The following is a 14,816-nucleotide window of genomic DNA, read 5'->3' as shown; positions in this document are numbered from 1 at the left end:
CTTGATTTATTATTAAGTCCAGCCTGTCGCTCCTCTTCCCAGAGATCCCTTTAGTTAGCAGTCCTTGTTCCCGATCATCGCTTGAAGTATGTGCGTTTGCTTCTGTTCTGATTGTTTATTTTGAGCTCCCACAACTAGCTGCGCAGATCAGAGACAGCGTCCAGGAGAGCCGACCCACACGAGGGCTTTTGTGCCTAGTGCCCTCACCCCCTTTCGAATCTGGGGGTGAATTATGGGCACAGCAGGCAAGGCAGCGTTCCCCATTCCCTTGGGGTAACAAGGGAGGCTGCATACTCCCATAACAGCCTCTTAATTACCTCATGTGAGCCGGAGAGATGGTATTGTCAGCCATCTTCCGATGCGCCCCCTAGCGGCCCCCCAGTGAATGAGTTTCTTATACCTCTTCAAAAATATAGAAAGGCCAGCTTTGGCTAAGTTTTCTCCAATCTTTCTTCTAATTTCTTCATAACTGTAGCCTTGTTCACTTAAAAGTATTAGTTTACATCTCTTTCTGGGTAACCAGTCAACTCTTTGTGCCATTTTAAAAATTTTATTATGTTCTGCAAACTCACTAAATGAAAGAACATGAAAAAACGAGCCAACTTGATAGCAATCACATAAGACACTAACAAAAGTCAACCTAAGCAAGTTGTGCTTCTGCTTCCTATTTCTGGTTATTTGGCTATAATTTTTGATAGAATACAGCTAATTGAACTTTGTTGCATTAAGTTCTTGCTCAAATTATCTTTCCACTGATATATGATTTTATGATATTACTCCAAAACAAGTGGTGTTATAAGCCATTAAAGCTCTGGAATACACTATTTCCAAAAAGGCTTCTACAATTTTGGCCACTACTGTATATCAAACAAAGCAACATTCAACAACTCATTAGAATCTAATAATAAATATGTTGGTTAATGACAAACAACAAAGGTAATAAACACACACTGAACTCCCTTCCATTCTTCTTTATTCGTTCCTGAGGCTCTAATCCCTTTTTGTCTCCATTGCAGATTGTGGTGAATTGGAAATCGAGAACAAAGGTGACCACAACAAAATCCCCAGAAAGGAGAAGCCACATAAAAATTTGGAGTGTGGAGAAAGCTACAGTCAGAGCTCCCATTCCACTTCCCATCAAAGAAATCTCATTGGAAAGAAACCCTGTCAGTGTGTTGAATGTGGAAAGAGCTTCAGGAACAGCTCCAATCTCACCTCCCATCAAAGGATTCATACAGGGGAGAAACCCTATCAGTGTGTGGTATGTGGAAAGAGCTTCACTAATAGCTCCGATCTCACTTGCCATCAAAGAATTCATACAGGGGAGAAACCCTATAAGTGTGTGGTATGTGGAAAGAGCTTCAGGAAGAGCTCCAATCTCACTTCCCATCAAATAATTCATACTGGGGAGAAACCCTATCAGTGTATGAAATGTGGAAAGAGCTTCAGTAAGAGCTGCAATCTAACTTACCATCAAAGAATTCACACAGGGGAGAAATCCTATCAGTGTGTGGAATGTGGAAAGAGATTCAGTACCAGTCACAATCTCACTTCCCATCAAAGAATTCATACAGGGGAGAAACCCTATCACTGTGTGGAATGTGGAAAGAGCTTCAGTCACAGCCACAATCTCACTTCCCATCAAAGAATTCATGCAGGGGAGAAACCCTATCAGTGTGTGGAATGTGGAAAGAGCTTCAATCACAGCCACAATCTCACTTCCCATCAAAGAATTCATACAGGGGAGAAACCCTATCAGTGTGTGGAATGTGGAAAGAGCTTCACTCATAGCTCCTCTCTAACTTCCCATCAGAGAAGTCATACAGGAGAGAAACCCTATCAGTGTGTGGAATGTGGAAAGAGCTTCACTGATAGCTCCTCTCTCACTTCCCATCAGAGAATTCATACAGGGGACAAACCCTATCAGTGTGTGGTATGTGGAAAGAGCTTCACTGATAGCTCCTCTCTAACTTCCCATCAAAGAATTCATACAGGGGAGAAACCCTATCAGTGTGTGGAATGTGGAAAGAGATTCACTTATAGCTCCTCTCTCACTTCCCATCAAAGAATTCATACAGGGGAGAAACCCTATCAGTGTGTTGAATGTGGAAAGAGTTTCACTCATAGCTCCTCTCTCACTTCCCATCAAAGAATTCATACAGGGGAGAAACCCTATCAGTGTGTGGAATGTGGAAAGAGCTTCACTCATAGCTCCTCTCTAAATTCCCACCAGAGAATTCATACAGGGGAGAAACCCTATCAGTGTGTGGTATGTGAAAAGAGCTTCACTGATAGCTCCTCTCTCACTTCCCATCAGAGAATTCATACAGGGGAGAAACCCTATCAGTGTGTGGAATGTGGAAAGAGCTTCAGGAAGAGCTCCAATCTCACTTCCCATCAAATAATTCATACTGGGGAGAAACCCTATCTGTGTGTGGACTGTGGAAAGAGCTTCAGGAAGAGCTCCAATCTCAATTCCCATCAAAGAATTCATTCAAAGGTCAGAAAAACCCTTCATTATAGACTTCCGGTTGGCTCGCCCGATTATGGTGGACAGGAGTTCTTTCGCGGAAAGGGCACCAGCGCTTTGAAGACGGGAGAGTTGCTAGAGCGCAGCGGCGCCCCGAAAGACCCTCAGATCGAGCCGGGAACGACTTCCCTGCTCCCCGTAAGCTCTAAAAAGGAGGTCTGAGTGAGAGCGGGGTTGGAGACGGTGGCACTAGGGAAACAATTTGCTTCCTTCAAAGCACGAAGCTCTGAGTCCTGCGATGGTGAGCGGCCAATTCCTCCAAGGGAAATTTTTTTTTTTTACTATCCCTCTTGGAAATCGTGAGTGAAACGATTTCATTTGGAACTTTGAATTGGGAAGGAAAGGGATTTAAAAACAGAGGTCAATCCCTTTCACTGAAGTAAGAACGAAAGCAGCTAAAGTTACCAAAAGCCGCAACTTTAGTCTCATCATTTAGAAACTTTCAGGTCTTTCCTATATCCCCCTTTCTAGCAGGGGGAAGGGGGGGAAAGACAAAAAATAAATTTCCCTGCAGAAGAATCAGGGATTTTTCCTGAACTGTTGTATCTTCTTTGTGGAAACAGATTTCCCGGGTGAGGGGAGGCTAGACTCCATTGTGACGCAACAAAGGGAACGGAAGCTTTCAACTTTCATTTTCCACTTTGGAAAAATACAAAGTAACCACAGCTGCCAGAGCTCAACAAATACCTGGAACTCTGCAACTAAGTTAAAGACTTGAAATAAACTTTTGGGGACTTGTTTAAAGGAGAAAATAAAGACTTTTACTTATATTTACTAGATTGAAAGACTGTGGTGAGGAAAGACTTACTCTGGAGTGGGGATTTTTGCAGCTGGGAAACAGTCTGTTTATCCTATTGTCTCCCTCTTTTGACTGTAGCTGACCTGGTGGGGGAAATAAAACTATGGATGGGGGTGACAAAGGAGACAAGACAGAAAAGTCAGAGAGACTGGAAAGAACAAAAATTAAACCAAGAAGAGAATCTAGAACACCAACATTTGAAGACTCAGTAATGCAACTTCTTCAGGAAATTAAAACAGAAGTAAGAGGGAATCAAAAAACCATTCAAGACTTGAGGAGTGACTTTTCTGAACTGAAAGAAGACTTGAAGACAGTGAGGTCCAACATTACCTCACATGAGGAAAGAATTACACAACTGGAAACGGTAAAAATTCGGGATTTAGAGACTGTCCAGCAGCAGGCGTTAAATTTGATTGCGTTTTTGGAATTAAAGGAGAAGGAGGCTCATCTGAGACTGAGTGGTCCAGAAGGAACAGGATAACTTGAAGGGTTGGCTCATTGAGGAATTTTCAACTTACTGGGAGATCTCAAAAGAAAAATTGAATTTGTGGATTGATAAAGCATATAGATTTGGTCCTAAAAAGGATTCTAAAATCACACATGACTGCATGGTGATTTTTAAAACAAAGGAACAAAGGGACATGATATTGGGAAATCACTATAAAAAAAGATAGATGGGAAAGCGGTGATCTTGTTCAAAGAGGTCCCACGACATTTTTTATCTTTGAGAAGTAATTATTCAGATCTGGCAACTGCCCTAAGGAAGAAAAATATTTTCTTCAGGTGGGAATTCCCAGAGGGTCTTCCTTCAAATTTCAAGGGAGGAAACAGAGAATCAGAACTGTAGGAGAGAAGGAGAGATTTCTGGAGAAAAACGCAAAAGAGTTTGGTTTTGAAAGTTCCCCTTCTCTGGCTGTAGGGGCTGAAGGACCCTAAAAAATTAAGATGTCTTTAAGAATTTACTCCTGGAATGTTAATGGCTTAAATTCCCTGGAAAAAAGAGGCCGAGTTTTCCATACCTTGGCAAGAAACAATTTGGATATAATTTGTTTACAAGAAACCCATGTTACTAGACTACATAGAAAATTTTTACAGAATAAAAAACTCAGACAGGACTTTATTTCATCAGACAAGGTAAAAATAAGAGGAGTGGTGTTTTATATTAAAGAAAAATGGAACCCCAAGCTTTTGTTTAAGGACGAGGAAGGGAGATACATTGTGGTTGAAATTACAGCACAAGGCGACAAATATCTTTTATTGAGAATTTATGCACCAAATGATGGAAAAGTGGACTTTTTTAGGAACTTGGACTTGAAGCTCAATGAATATTTGGATTACAAAATAATATTGATGGGAGATTTGAATGGAGTAGTCTCCACATTAATGGACAAATCACAAGAACAAAAAGTACAAAATGCAGGCAGACTTCCAAAACTGTTTTTGAGATGGTGGATAAATATGACCTGTCAGATATATGGAGACTACGAAATCCGACTGAGAAAGATTACACATTTTTCTCAAATTCCTCCCAAACATTTTCAAGAACCAATTATTTATGGATTACCAGAGATTTAACTCCAAGGGTATCAAAAATTCAAATATGTCCTAGGACATGCTCTGATCATAATGTAGTGTTATTGGAAATGAAATTGTATCTACAGGGTTCCTTCAGATGGAGGATGAATGATGGGTTGTTGAGGAACGATTTGGTGGTGGGAAAGGCCCTAAAGACTCTAAAAGATTACTTTGAATTAAATATAAATACAGAGGTAGAAGCAAGAGTCATTTGGGATGCTAGTAAAGCTGTTATGAGAGGTTTCTTCATACAACAGAATGCTATAAAGAAAAAGATACAAAAGGAAAAAGGAAAAAATTCTTTCTCAAATAAAAAAGAAAAGAATTTAAGATCAAAGCCTAAAAGCCAACAGATACAAAAAGACATTAAAGCTTTGCAGACTCAATTTTCTCAAATTATAAATCAAGAAATAGAATGGAAAATAAAATTAATGAAACAGAGAAATTTTGAATCTGCAAATAAATGTGGAAAATTGCTGGCTTGGCAATTAAAAAAGAGACAGAAACAAAACACGATCACAAATATTGTAATGGAGGGAAAATCTGTGTAAAACCCTAGGGATATTAGAAAATGTTTTCAGAAATATTTTAAACTGTATAAAAAAGGTAAAGAGGATAAAGATAAAATTGAGCAATTTCTTAGAACAAATGAAATGCAGAAAATTCCCGGAGATAAAAGATCACTACTCAATGACATGATTACAAGACAGGAGGTAGAGATAGCAATAAATCAGATGCCATTGGGCAAAACCCTGGGACCGGATGGATTATCTGCCAAATATTATAAAACTTTTAAAGATTGGTTAATTCAACCTTTGGCAGAGGTATGTAATAAGATACTGAGAGGGGAGAGGGCTCCTGAAACCTGGAGAGACTCATATATAACCTTGATACCAAAATCTGAACAAGATAGATCAGATGTAAAGAATTATAGACCAATTTCATTACTTAATGTGGATTATAAAATATTCGCAAATATTCTGGCTAATAGATTGAAAAAAGTCTTAACAGAATATATACATAAAGACCAGGCAGGTTTCCTGCCTGGAAGACATATGAAAGACAATATTAGAAATATAGTGGATATTTTGGAAAGATTAGAGGCTAAAAGAAATACTAAAGCATTATTAATGTTTATTGACGTGGAGAAAGCTTTTGATAATATTTCTTGGCTTTTTATGGAAATTTTTTTGGAAAGTATTGAAGCTGGCCAACAATTCCTAAATAGTATTAAGGCGATCTATTCTGAACAAAAAGCCAAAATCATTGTTAACAATGTGGTATCGGAGGAAATTAAAATGGAGAAAGTGTTGCAAGGATTTTAAGATGCCAGTGACCAACTCAAATAGAGTCTAAGAATTGACAGGCGCAGCAGTGGAGAAAAAGAAAGTGATGTTTATTGCTGAGCAATAATTGACCCAGTGGAATCCTTTCCAAAAGACTGGGCCCCGAGCCCTGGCTCCCAGGGGCTTTATACCTTGAGTACATACATCACAGATCATGACATAATCAGATACATCGCAAACGGCAGCAAAAAATAAGCTAACGAGCGCATTCAAGCCTCTCTCCTGGCCATGTAAAGAGTTTCCTCCCAACTTCTGCTTTGTAGTTTGAACATGCAGTCTTAACCTTTCCCCCAGATTTATAGCAAGAAATAGAAGCTTAACGCAAAAAGGAACTGGCTGTTGAGCTCCTACGCGGCCATCTGCTACAAGGGACATTCTGCGGTTTAGCATCTTCCTGTTTCACAGCCCAGACCCTGTCTGGGCAAGGGGGGGGGGGAATGTGCCAGCACATCAAATTTATTGCTTCCCCCTTCTTGTTCAGTGAGATAGGGAGAGAACAAGGAGGTACTGGGACAAAGTTCATTTCAGATTTCTCAGATCTAAGCAATTTGCTATTAAGCTAAGCAGAAGCTTTCACGATTCAAACATGGATTATAAAATCATTGTAGAAATATCTGGTTATATATGAATATATATGAGTATATTGATAATTGATAACTGATTGTATGGATAACTGATTATATGAAAAGCATAAGGGTAAAATTCCTCCAGGATTCCTCCAGGTCCTGCTTCATTCCCCCCTTTCAAGCTTAGAAACAGGATTCATCTGTTTCCTGAGCTTGACTCTCATGTTGAAGCCCAGAATAAACCACTGTTCCTTTTAGAGGAATTTGTTTTCGGGGGTCTCACAATGCAGTTGCTCATACTCGTGGTCCTCCACCTCTCCTTGCACAGGAGGCAGAGCGCAATATATAGCAAGAATTTGAGGATCAATGAGATGATTAATATTTCAGGCTATCATTCCTCTAAGCAAAGACAGACAGCAAGGGATTACATAGAGAAGCAACAGGAATATCACCCCTCCTATTGCCAGAGCTGTCAGAAAGCTATGCACCTACCCCTCTCCTGGAATCCAAGGCCACATCTTCTCCCAGGGACTCTGAGTGGGCCTGTAACTTTTGCAATTCATCCTCGAATTTTTTTTTTAGGGTCATGGAATTTGACCTGGCATTGGCCTTTACGGATAATTTTACAAAAACCGCCAGAATGTGCGAGGAGGTAATCTAAAACTAAGCGATGAGAGAGCGTCATTTGATTCAAATCCTCTATCTCTGCCTGCAGGGAGCGTAAGACATGGGTGGTGGCATGGATAGTTTTCTCCAATCTGCTCGTGAGGGCAAACAATGCTTCTCGGTTTTGTTCAGACACAATTCCTGGGTATATGCCCATGGAGAGGAACCCAATGAAGGCTCCCCTCACTCCTCCCACTGAGCGAGATAGGAAAATCTCATCACTGTATTGCTCACCTAGGGCCTCCCTCCTCATTCTGCTTCGGAGGTGGGGCACATGGTGATCGGCCTCTACCGTAACTGGGAAGGTCAAAGCACCCACTCCCACACATTGGTAATTGCCAGGATGGAAATTGGTTGCCAATCCACCATATAGAAACTAAAGATTGGGGTCCTTGATCATCCAGCCAGAACAGATGTATCCTTGTCCTGTGAAATTAACCAAATACTGAGGGAAATGTGAGTACAGATCTGAAGGGGTGGCATTGTCTTGGTAGGAGGCATTGAATGAATCCTATAGCCAAAATTTATCAGTGCATTGTGTATAATTTCCCAGCCATCCTTTGTCAATGTGGTACTGTACTTGGGGCCAATACTTCCATTTGGAGTTCCACGCTCCAGTGGAGTGACAACAAAAACACAAGCCTTGAGTGGTTCTAGTGAATCAGATGTATCGGTAGGGGATGTCATTCATTTCGGAAGGTGGGGCTGCGAAGAGGCCACTTTGATTGTACAGTAGGCCTGCCAAAACAACGTCAGGATCCTTGATCAATCCTGGTATGAGAGACATGTCAGCTACCTTCCTAGGGTGTTTGTAATACAGGGTAGCATTCTCCCCATATATTTGGAACATGTGTTCAGCATGCTTTACAAAGGCATTTCCTTCTACCACTGGGCTCCTCTGGACCCACATGCATCTCAGGATTAATAGGAACTTCATCCTCATTTTCCAATCCTGGGTCCAAGGGGTTCAACGGTATCAGTACTGCCTCTGGGTTGGTGTTTTCACAGAAGTAATTCCTGTATACGCAAAAGAAGAGAAGAACAGCAAGGGTCAGCATTATTGTAAGAAGGATAGGTGGCAGCCAGGACCAGAGCATCCCTTGAATGCTGCACCCAGTGGACCTTATCAGTGGTCCCTGGGTTCTGGTTGAGCTGGAGAGGTCAACTCACACTGTATACACTCTGCTACTGCCACCTGGAAGGGACCTGTGGGTGGTGGCAGGAAAAAGGCTACTGTGGCCAGTATGGTGGGAGGAAACGCCCTTTGGGGTGGTGGATTAGAGAACCTGACTACAGTTCTCTTAGGTTCCCCTGTCATTTACCTCCGATAGGTTGGTGTAGGCCGAAATCCCTCCAAGGGTATGTGCCACAATTGCCTTAGCAATGCTAGTACCCAGTCAGGTATATACTATTCACGGCAATATAAAGGGACGTGAAAACCATAATCCGCCAAATAATCCACCCACTTATCAATTATATTCCCTCGCCCATTCACGTTTCTTACTACTATCTGTACATGGGGCTTGTATGCAAAATCTGGCACAAATTCGGGACTGGCTGATAATTCAACTGGTAGGGATCTTCCCATCCGCTGGTGCAGCTCCTCAATCTTCAGGTGTGCGTAGACTCACTGGCTTTCGGGTGCAGTGAGAGCAGACCTGTTGTCCCGATGCCCATGTTCCTACCCACTTCCAGTGGGGCTAGGAGAAAGGGTTACTGGTGAACTTCAACTTCAGAGGGTCAGACAGGTTCAGCTCATAGTTTCAATGACCCTCAGACCGCTTCAGACGAGAATGATGAATCCAGGGGGTCACCTAGGCTACTTTGACAGCAGTAGGCATTGCCAATAGGATTGTGAAGGGTCCGTGCCACCTAGGGGTCAGTGGATCGCTTTTCCACTCCTTTACCCACATCTTGTCCCCAGGCTTGTAGGGATGTATGGGTTCAGCCAGGCTGATTGGCGTGCGCTCGAGGCACCACCTGTTGAGAGAGAGAAAAACACGAGAGAGAGACTGTATTTGTTCTGCTGTAATCTGCCCCCCCCCAACTTGTGCTAAGTCTGCTTTGATTCCTGTGGCAATTGGAGGGGGTCTTCCATAAAAAAGTTCAAATGGGGAGAGTTTTAGTCTCTTGGTGGGTGCACATCTGATTCTAAACAAGGCTATAGGTAACAAGTCCACCCACTTGCAATGAGTTTCCTGGCATAATTAAGCCAGCTGTGTTTTAAGAGTCCGGCTCATCCTTTCTGTTTTGCCAGAACTTTGAGGTCAATAGGCAGCATGCAGTTTCCACTGTATTTGTAAGGCTTTGCATACACCATCCACTATTGAAGCAACGAAAGCTGGTCCATTATCACTGCCTGTACATCTTGGTAGCCCAAATCTTGGGATGATCTCCGTTAAAAGGCGATTAATGACTTCCTGTGCTTTCTCTGTTTTCGTGGGATATGCTTCCAGCCAGCCTGTCACGGAATCGACAAAGATCAAAAGAGCCTGAAAACCTTTTGCCTCAGGCATCTCTGTAAAGTCTACTATCAAATTCTCCATTGGCATTGAGCCAGTCTGTTGTACTCCTGGTGGAGGCACTGGGCCTTGCAAAGTTGGAGCAGGTTGGACCAGATATGGGTATCAAGAGAATTAACAATAAGAGTGTCGAAATGTGAGATACTCCCTAGAACACTATCTGATCATAACCCAATAATACTACACTTAAATTGGAAAACCCAGGGTATGTACAGATGGAGAATGAATGATTACTTATTTGAAAAAGAAGAAGTGATAGAAAAGGCTAAAAACACCTTAAAAGACTTTTGATTTAAACATCAATAAGGAGACAAATATGGACATAGTTTGGGACGCCAGTAAGGCAGTGCTAAGAGGTTTTTTGATACAACAAAATAGTCAAAGAAGAAAGGTGAGAGAACATAAAAAAGAACTAATTACTCAATTGAGAGAATGTGAAAAGAACTTGATAGAAAAACCGAGTGATGAAGGGAACAAGCAACTGTATAAGATATTACAAGCACAATATTCATCATTAATAAATCAAGAGGTAGAATGGGAAATTAAGTTAATGAGACAAAAAAAATTCAAAGCGGCAAACAAAACTGGAAAGTTTCTGGCGTGGCAACTGAGAAAATGGAAAAAACAAAATGTTATTAATAAAATAAAGGTAGAAGAACAAACCTTGGAGGACCCTAATGAAATAAAAAAGAGCTTCCTCAAATTCTATGAAAACCTATATAAAAGAGAAGAAGAAGACGTCATAGAAATAGAAAAATATCTAGAAGAAAACAGAATTAATAGCATATCGGAAGAGGAAAGAAGTCTACTAAATAAACCCATAAAAGCAGAGGAAATTAAAGAGGCGATAAAGAGGATGAAACTGGGGAAAGCCCCAGGCCCAGATGGTCTATCGGCCAAGTACTATAAACCCTAGAAGAACTTATAACACCGGTGCTATGTGAAGTAATGAACAAGATTTTAGAAGGAGGAAGAATACCAGCGTCCTGGAAAGAAGCATACATTACGTTGATACCGAAACCTGACTCGGATAGACTGATTATTAAGAACTACAGACTGATTTCATTATTGAATAATGATTATAAGATCTTCGCAGACGTAATGGCGACCCGACTTAAAAAGTGTTTAGTTAAGCTTATCCATACCGATCAGGCTGGTTTTTTACCTAATAGGCAAATAAAAGACAATGTAAGTCATATAATAAACATTATTGAATACCTAGAATGCAAAAATGAAATTCCCGCAGCTTTAATGTTCATTGACACCGAAAAGGCGTTCGACAATGTATCCTGGCGTTTTCTTATAAAATGTTTGGAAAGGACAGGGATAGAGGGCACATTCCTTGAAGGAATAAAAGCAATTTACTCACAACAAAGTGCTAAACTAATTATTAATAATAACTTAACAGAACCCTTTGAAATTTCGAAGGGTACAAGGCAGGCGTGCCCTCAGTCACCGCTATTGTTTATCATGATGTTAGAGACAATTACAAATAAGATAAGGAAAACCTCAGAGATACGTGGAATAAAAATCGGAGTGAAAGAATATAAATTGAAAGCATATGCTGACGATCTTATGTTGTCTTTGGAGGATCCAAAAGGGAGTGTTAGCAAGGTGTTAGATTTGTTAGAAGAATTTGGAAAACTATCTGGTTTTAAATTAAATAGAACATTATGAAAATTAAGGTACAAGAAGTCAGAGGTGGAATAATGAAATAACTTTATTATGTTTAAGTTAAAACGTATAAGATTTGGGTTACAACATTTTGGAAACTAGGTAACATGATAAAATGAAAGATACAATAAGTTTTGAAATAAGTTAACAAATTGCTGATGTTTTGTATCACAGAGAACGCAGGGTTAGGAAGATGCGGGGAAGTCCATTAGATTTGCTGAAAAAAAGAATATGGAAATTTGCAACTTTTCTATTTTATTTCTTATATCTGTCTTTTATTCTTTTTTTTCCTGTATTTCATAAACTCAATAAAAATATTATAAAAAATAAATAAATAGAACAAAAACTAAAATGATGGTTAAAAATGTGAAAGAGGAGGTAAAAAACCATCTGGAATCTCAAACTGGTATTAAAGTAACGAAAAAAGTAAAATACCTTGGAATTTGGTTAACGATGAAGAATATAAATTTGATGGAAGACAATTACATAACCACATGGAAAGAAATAAGGAAGGATTTAGATACTTGGAATAGAATAAAACTTTCTTGGTCGGGCACAATGGCGGCGATTAAAATGAGTTTATTACCAAAACTGTTATTTCTACAGTGGTGCCCCGCAAGACGAATGCCTCGCTAAACGAAAAACCCGCAAGACGAAAGGGTTTTCCGATTTTTAGCGGCTTCGCAAGATGAATTTCCCTATGGGCTTGCTTCGCAAGATGAAAGCCTATAGGGAAATCTCCGGGGACAGCGGGGAAGCGCAGCGCGCCTTCTCCTCTGTTCCCGGACCTGTCCTGAAGGCTTGCGGTGGGAGGTCCAGGAACAGAGGAGAAGGTGTGCAGCGCTTCTCCTCTGTTCCCGGGGTTTGCGGTGGGAGGAGGGTTTTTCCTCCCCACCGCCAACATTCAGAACAGCTTTCTGAATGTTGGCGGTGGGGAGGAAAGCCCTCCTCCCACCACAAGCCTTCAGGACAGGTCTGGGAACAGAAGGGAAGGCGCGCAGCGCTTCTCCTCTGTTCCTGGACCTGTCTTGAAGACTTGCAGTGGGAGTAAGTTTTTCCTCCCCACCGCCAACATTCAGAAGGCTGTTCTGAATGCTGGAGGTGGGAAGAAAAGCCCTTCTCCCCCGCCAGCCTTCAGAAGAGTTCCCCGCAGGGCTCTCCAAGCTGCAGATAGCAGCCTGCGGCCCCTATCCGCAGCTTGGAGAGCCCTGTGGGGAAGTCCTGCAGGGCTCCCCAAGCTGCGAATGTCTGCCCCGCGCGAGGGGCGCTCTGAAGCAGAGCGCCCCCCGTGTGGGGCAGCAGGCTGCTATCCGCAGCTTGGAGAGCCCTGCGGGGAAGTCCTGCAGGGCTCCCCAAGCTGCAGATGTCTGCCCCGTGCGAGGGGCGCTCTGCGAAGACGGTGTTAGAGTGGCAGAAGCCCAAGACGAAGAAATAAAGAACAAATTGACAGTATGGATCCAATTTCACCAAATTAATTCTATGTGGACTGAAGATAAAAAGAATGGAATAAGTGAGAAAAAATCTAGATTCCAGATTGAAATACTAGAAAATAAAACAAAACTATCGAAAATCTATAGCCTGTTACTTGAATGGGACACCAAGGATGAAGAAGTAAACGAGGTAATGGTGAGATGGGCAATGGACTTCGGACACAACATAGAGTTTGACAAATGGAAGGCATTATGGAATAAAGGTATGAGATTCTCGGCATGCACAACACTCAGGGAAAATATGTATAAAATGATGTACAGGTGGTACGTAACGCCCGTAAAATTGGAAAAAATATATAAAACTGGAGAAGTGGAGTTTTGGGGGTATCAAGTGTCTCCTGATGGGGTGTAAATGGACCCTGTGAAGGTGAAGACGGTGTTAGAGTGGCAGAAGCCCAAGACAAAGAAGGCCTTGCAGAGGCGCTTGGGCTTCACTAACTATTACCAGAAGTTTGTGCCCAACTACTCACAACTCAACATGCCCCTCATGGACTGTTTGAGAGGTAAGAAGCCATTTGCCTGGATGGAGGAGGTACAGCGTGTGTTTAAGAAGCTCAATGAGATGTTTGCAGCAGGAGTATCTGTACCATGCAGATCATTATCAACTGATGGTGCTGGAGTCGGATGCTTCTGAAAGGGCGGTAGGAGCAGTGCTGCTTCGGGAAGATAGCCATGGCAACCTGAGGGCGTGCACATTCCACTCTCGGAAGCTGAACACCTCGGAACAGAACTTGTTAGGGTGTGAAACCTAAGACGCTGGCAAGTTAGCAATGTCATGTGACTTTAAGTAGTCAAGCTCGTGAAGTTGTTAAGTTGCTCAGTATATAAAGAGTGTTTGTTTTCTCTGCCTTTGGGGGCGTGAAGCAAAAATGTCTGAAAGCTCCGGAGGTGTTTCTGTTATCTTTCTGCAATAAACCTGTCTTTGGAAAGACAGGCTTCCCTGTGTCGTTATTTCTTTGCTGCTGAGACTCTGAAGCTTGTACTGCAACAAGAATCTCTGCACTGGTCTTAATTAATGCTCTGCAAAGAGAACTGATGCTGGTTGCGCAGTGGAAGCGTTTACTGGACCAGTACACAGACTCTCTTAGGTTATGGATCCTTCTACGTTTCTACAGCTGTATTGTGTGCAGAGAAAGTGAAAGCAGCTTTCGGATGAGAGAAGACCGGCTTGGTCGTAAATCCAGCTCTTAAAGGAACTGAGAGGCTGCAGAAAGTTGAGAGAGCTGCATAAGTGAAGATTTACAGCTTCATTAGCTGCAAAAGGCTAGCTTGACCTCCCGTTGTGTTTTTGTTTTGTTAATAAAAACAGAGGACGGTGGTAGGTTGCTAGTGAAGAGACGGAGGGGGAAAAGTTTAAAAGGCTTCAGAGGAGGCTGGAGGCGTCTGAAAAGTGAGTAAGACAAATCCCAAGGGGAAAGAGAAGCAAGGGCACACAGAGGGAGTAGCAGCCGACCCTAAGAATGGCAGTGGAAAATTTCCAGGTTCCCTTTACAAAGTTGAACTCTGCTAATTACGTGCAGTGGTCTAAGAGGGCTCAAGTCTGGTTGGAAGCCAAAGAAGTGTGGGCTGACTATGTCCAGAGGCGAAAGCCGTTTGTGGCTGTTGCAGCAGATGCCACAGCAGAGCAACAGGCTGCTGCACATGCTCA

At 41.9% G+C, this 14,816-nt stretch overlaps 3 protein-coding genes across 10 annotated transcripts in view; 2 read left to right on the top strand and 1 right to left on the bottom strand.

The window, feature by feature from the left end:
* The window catches only part of LOC309340965 (uncharacterized protein), a 156,591-nt gene extending 151,033 nt beyond the window's left edge, over nucleotides 1-5,558 (top strand). The window contains exon 7 of the mRNA XM_081860300.1: nucleotides 1,017-5,558. Coding sequence (XP_081716426.1) covers nucleotides 1,017-2,692 — 1,676 coding nt within the window. The 3' untranslated portion in view covers nucleotides 2,693-5,558. The remainder of the gene's footprint in view (nucleotides 1-1,016) is intronic.
* Nucleotides 1-14,816, top strand: part of LOC309341012 (uncharacterized protein) — a 188,440-nt gene that overhangs the window by 20,071 nt on the left and 153,553 nt on the right. The gene's annotated exons all lie outside the window — the stretch shown is intronic.
* LOC309340953 (uncharacterized protein) overlaps nucleotides 1-14,816 on the bottom strand; it is a 233,778-nt gene that overhangs the window by 199,786 nt on the left and 19,176 nt on the right. The gene's annotated exons all lie outside the window — the stretch shown is intronic.

The sequence above is a fragment of the Podarcis erhardii genome (assembly GCF_964252035.2).
Source record: "Podarcis erhardii genome assembly, chromosome: 4".
Classification (NCBI taxonomy): domain Eukaryota; kingdom Metazoa; phylum Chordata; class Lepidosauria; order Squamata; family Lacertidae; genus Podarcis; species Podarcis erhardii.
This window is presented reverse-complemented; position numbering and strand designations above follow the sequence as displayed.